The sequence below is a fragment of the Gymnoscopelus braueri genome, assembly GCF_963280865.1.
Source record: "Gymnoscopelus braueri genome assembly, chromosome: 9".
Classification (NCBI taxonomy): domain Eukaryota; kingdom Metazoa; phylum Chordata; class Actinopteri; order Myctophiformes; family Myctophidae; genus Gymnoscopelus; species Gymnoscopelus braueri.
In genome coordinates, this window is record NC_137610.1 from 36,707,517 (window position 1) to 36,712,860 (window position 5,344).

Consider the following 5,344-nt stretch of genomic DNA (forward strand, 5'->3'; position numbering starts at 1 on the left):
CACCCAATGGCAAAATGGCAGCAAATCTAGATGGGCGGAAATGGCTGTGGCCTATATGGGGAGCTGTTACATGATCCAAGGAGTCCAAGCTTGGCCTGTTATAGCGCCACCATGAGCCTGATTTGAAAAATCACACTGATCTGTCTAGTGGTGCCCAAGTTTAGCTGCTCACAGACACACACACACACACACACACACAGTGGAATGCACCAGTAAACCTGTAATGCAAAGTAGCCATTTGGGTACTTGGCCGTACCTTGCGCGTGCGCTTGAAAGATTTCCAGTGGAACGCCATGGTGTCCCGTGTAGCGACCAAAACACCACTGCACACACATACGCATACGGACAGGGGTGAAAACATAATCCCCTCTTCGAGCCGTTCTGGTCCGGCCCAGTCGAGATAAAAAGGGGTGTCACTAGATACTATGCAGTGGAAAAGCAACATTACACAGCTCTGGGCAGGTCACCTGGCTGAGAGCTGCGCTCCAAAGAGCACTCCTTTCTAGTACTTTGAGTACTGTATATCCACACAGAACGCAAATATTATGCAGCGATAAAACAAACAATGTTTTATTCGGAACGTGGTCAATTTCTCACCATGAATAAAGGAATCAACAATACTCGTATTGTTTGTTCATCACACTCCTGGTGAGTAAGGACCTTATAAATGAACACTCAGGATTTTACAGTGTAGTAACTGTTCTGCCCCCCCCCCCCCCTCTCTCTCAGGGGCCACTGGCTGCAGAAGAGCGTGAGCGGCAGAAGGAGAAGGAGCTGGACATCCTGGCTCCCCTCCTTGCCCAGCTTGGTGATCCAGAGACTCTGACCCGACAAACCGCTGTGCAGCTCCGCTTAGACTGTCTGGCCAGTCTCAAACAGAGACTGATACAGAATGCAAACCTCATACAGGCGCGCTTTGAAAAGGTACAGGTTCATCATGCCATTGGTGTATAACAATATAATCCAATGTAGCCTATTATTAATCCAGTATAGTATAGTATATAAAAACCTGTGTACATTTTGTTAGGGGTGTCTCTATAATAGATAATGAGTGTGGGAACTTAACTACTAGAGGGGTGAGACTTAGCATTATGTTCCAGGACAATTACTTTTAATTCTCTCTCTAGGAGACCCAGGAACTGCAGCTCAAACAGCAATGGTACCAGCAGAACCAGCTGACCATGACCAAAGAGGATGAGGATCGTTATTTAAAGTACTGTTCTGAGGCCATGTTCAGAATACATGTCTTCAAGCTACGTCTCAGCAGGTACATACGCACGCGCGCACACACACGCACGCGCGCACACACACACACACACACACACACACGCACACAAAATGCTATAATTTACTTAATATTGCTTCTAATATCATTTTAATTTAATTTAATTTAATGTAATTTAAAGGTATGTATTATTACGCAAAGCAGTCTCAGCATGCCCTGTTTTGCAGACACAAGGACACGGCTCCTCAGAAGTACCTGGCTCTAGACGAGAAGCTGAGACGAGACCCTCGATTGGCCCCTCACTTGCTTTGACAAGCCAGGGAAAGGATGCATTTTTACATACAATACTGTGAAGAAGACTGAAGAAGAAGACTTGGAGAAGAAACATTCCAGTTTCCAGTTTATCAAAAAATGTGCAGTGAATGTGTTTAGCAAATAAACTAAGGAACGTTTAGATTTTGTATAAACAGTCATTTGACACTTGTTGCTATGTACAGAAACAAGCCCTCAAGGGATGAAACAGATAGGAGAGACTAACTGCTGTATGACAACAATTATAATTCCAATTGTAGCCAGCAAAGTCACAACAGTTATATTTCAGTTCTTAAGAGAATCAGGGTTTATTAGACATGCTTGGGATCACAAATTAGCCTGGGAATTTAAATGACAGAGGCCCCCAAATCTGTCCAAATTTATGTAAAAGATAGTAGTAGTAAAAAAGTAGTTTATGCAACCAAAACGTGTCAACCGGCTGATCAGTCAATCTGTCAAAGAAATACAAAAAAGGAACCAGCATGATAGTACCAGTCCTCTACACAGTACATGTGTTTGGCACTCCATACAGTAGTCCATACCAGTGGTTCTCAACCAGGGGGGGTCCCGACCCGTTATATTATACCTCTATGGTCCCGACCCCCTCAAAAGTAATCAACAAACTATACTATAAATACTGGTCAAATATTGGCCAAATTGTCAAATAATATAAGGTATGGTAAAATAATCATCCAAAGTAATACTGAAAAGGCATTCATTAAATGCTGTGTAGCCTGGATAAAGTTACAAAAGGACTAACTTAACCCTAAAGTAGTGCAATAGGCTAATTTACAATGTGCTGATTTTGCAGAATGTTTGGTAAACTTGATAAATTGGTATGTCTGCACATCATTCACCTACACCAGAAGCCTCTTTCACAAGATAGACAAAATTTGATTACTGTCCAAATCAAATAAGGTTAGGTTATTTAGTTTCATTGAAACATGTCTGGACAGCTCTAACAAATGATGCACAAATCAAATTATAAGATTACATAGTCGTTAGGAAAGATAGAAACCACAAAGGAAGCGATGTCTAGACTCTATCTATATAAGAAATCAGTTTCAATGTTTGAAAGATCACATTGAGGCTGAAGTCAGAATGTTGTATTATGCTCATGGTTTTCAGAGAAAACAAATGTTTTCTTTCCCACTCCCTGCTGGTTATTTCAGGGGAGTAAATATTTTTCCATGATTATTTTCCTGTAGGCTTTTTTTCTGATATGAGTTCCCCTAACATTAACTAACTGTAGCTGGCTATATTAGGATATTGTCCTTCTTTCTATTTTGCACAATGTTTTGTGTTTTTCAAGGATGACAAAATCCCAAGAGGACATGTAACTTCAAATAGCCCTGGCCCCTGCTTGTAGTGTATTATGAGAACCATGAGAAAACCCTGCCTGAATAAAATCAGTCTGCTGCATACAATGTAAATGTGTATGTCATTACTTTAATACACAGTTATAAAAAGACAAATATAGTAGGGAAAGAATAAAGAACTAATAAAATGTAACTGTAGAATTAGCAATGTCAGTTATAGTTAAATCTTGCAAGTTGCAACAATGTCCTTTGGGAGATGTACAACATTTTACACATGTTGGTTTGTGGTCTGGGGGCCGGGGGGTGACCCCATTGGACCATCCTCCCTGTTATAAATGAACAAATTCCCCACTGAGTGTGAAGCTACTGTTTCTCACTTGACAAGTAGTAGACCATGGCTCACAGATTTTTCAACTTTTGCCTTATATCTGCTAAGAAATGTATACTATTGCTGTGGAAAGGGAAAGAAGGACCCAGTGTCAAAATGTGGCTTGCTGACCTTGTAAATACACTGGAGGTAGAGAGGATTCACTATCATGAGATTAGATCAAACCGATAGGTTTGACCTGATATGGCAACCTTTTGTTCAGCACCTGAGGGGAAATGCCAATGCCAACAACAAACACTGAACATTGATCATAACTGTACACTGTCGCCGCAGCCCCCTTTCTGGATCTCAGGGTTTTGTTTTTGTTTGTTTAGTTTTTTCTTGATTCTTAATCTTTTTTTTTTTGTATGTATTTGTTTTGTCTTGTGTTCGGTGTTATACCTGCTCTTAGGTTCCTTACTATGGTGGGAGTGTTTATCCTTACATGTTATTTTAAATAATTGCTATTATTATTAGTTTTAGACTTATTTTTACAATCGCAGCTAAAATGCATACTCCCACACACCCACCCACAGTTCACCCACCCATCACCCCTTGTTGTCAATGTCATTGTGTCATGTACGTATAAAAATGTAAGGTGTACTGGTAATGTATATGTATGAAATATCCTGTACTAGTATTACGAAATGCCAATCACCATAAAAAACAAAAGTTTAAAAAAACAAAAACAAGTAGTAGACCTAACTGAGCTATCAAGTTCAACAAGGGTCACCAAGGGTAGATCATGAACTCATTGATCTCTAGGCTAGCTCAACGAGTTCATGACTTATCCTTGGTGACTGTTGTGAGTTCAAGAAGCCTGTTCAGGGTGAATGAACTTAGACATTGTGTTGTGAGCTGTGTGGATTTGAGACAGTTCTGCTGATGGGCCCTTCTGAATTTCTCATTTATCTTATCTATGTCCATCTTTCGCTGCAGGTTGAAAACCCACCTCTTCAGGAAACACTACCCTTCCTCTTCGCATTGCGTACTTGTTGTTACCTAGTTGTACGAACTCTTGTTTTATTGGATCTTGTTTACTCTATACACTTTGTTTTAGCTCTTTCTCATTTGATTTAGCTATTTGTCTCATCTGTTTATTAAGAAAGTAGGTAGCTGATATATTGCACTTTTACCTTAGCGCTAGGTATACTCTTGGTTGCTTGTTTTAGAAGAAAATGCACTTAAGACTTCTGGTGTTGATTAGTAGTTTTGTTCCCTACCTATGTTGAATGCACTTATTGTAAGTCGCTTTGGATAAAAGCGTCTGCTAAATGACTGTAATGTAATGTAGGCCTAATGTAATCTTCCTATTTTTGTTTTCCTCATCTTTTCCCTCCATCAAAATGCCCAGCCGCTGCATATAAGCTATATATTTTTGTTTGCAAGATTAGCTGTAGACACATACTGACAGACAGACAGACAGACAGACAGACAGACAGACAGACAGACAGACAGACAGACAGATAGACAGGCGAATGCAAGATAGTGATGATTAAAGACTATTTTAAAGATATAATATAAACCAACTGTTCACTCAACAGCTCATTGGGTGGCGGCAATCCGGCACCACCACCACCATCCAATAGGTGGCGCTATTCAACTATCCAACCTTGACATGTAACGTTGCCGGGCAATTCGTTGGTTCCCCCCCAGCATCAGCGTTGCCATGTCCGCTTATTATAAGCGACTTTGGGCTTGTTTTTCTGTAAAGTTGCTTGTAAATATTGGTAGTTGCGGGTTGCAGTTTTTTGGGGCTTGTTTCTAAAGTGTATACGGGTAGTTGCTTATTTGGGCTTGCTTCATGTTGTTTAAACCAGTGGTTCTCAAACATTTGCATGTCAAGGACCCCCAGATTAAATATGTATTTATGCCAGGGACTCCCATACAAGATTTGTGTTGTTAAAACGTTTCCAAAAATATTCCACATTTTCTTCCAAATTTGTTTAGAAAACAGCAGATCTACAAGCTCACAACGCGTCGCGATTTTCAATTAGCCTATGCAGTTGCATTGACTTTTGGGCTTGTTTTCATAGACCAGGGTTGCCTATTTCTCTCGCAAAATCTGGCAACGCCCGATTAGCATTATAGCGGCTAGCTGCTAGGCTAACCGGTGTTGTC

General features: G+C 40.5%; 1 protein-coding gene across 1 annotated transcript in view; it reads left to right on the forward strand.

Moving 5' to 3' along the window:
- ccdc135 (coiled-coil domain containing 135) overlaps nt 1-1,537 on the forward strand; it is a gene marked incomplete at both ends in the record, with an annotated part of 11,702 nt that extends 10,165 nt beyond the window's left edge. Inside the window, 3 exons of the mRNA XM_080438156.1 lie at nt 730-924; nt 1,128-1,267; nt 1,453-1,537. Coding sequence (XP_080294282.1) covers nt 730-924; nt 1,128-1,267; nt 1,453-1,537 — 420 coding nt within the window. The remainder of the gene's footprint in view (nt 1-729; nt 925-1,127; nt 1,268-1,452) is intronic.
- Between the last annotated feature and the right edge of the window lie 3,807 nt (nt 1,538-5,344).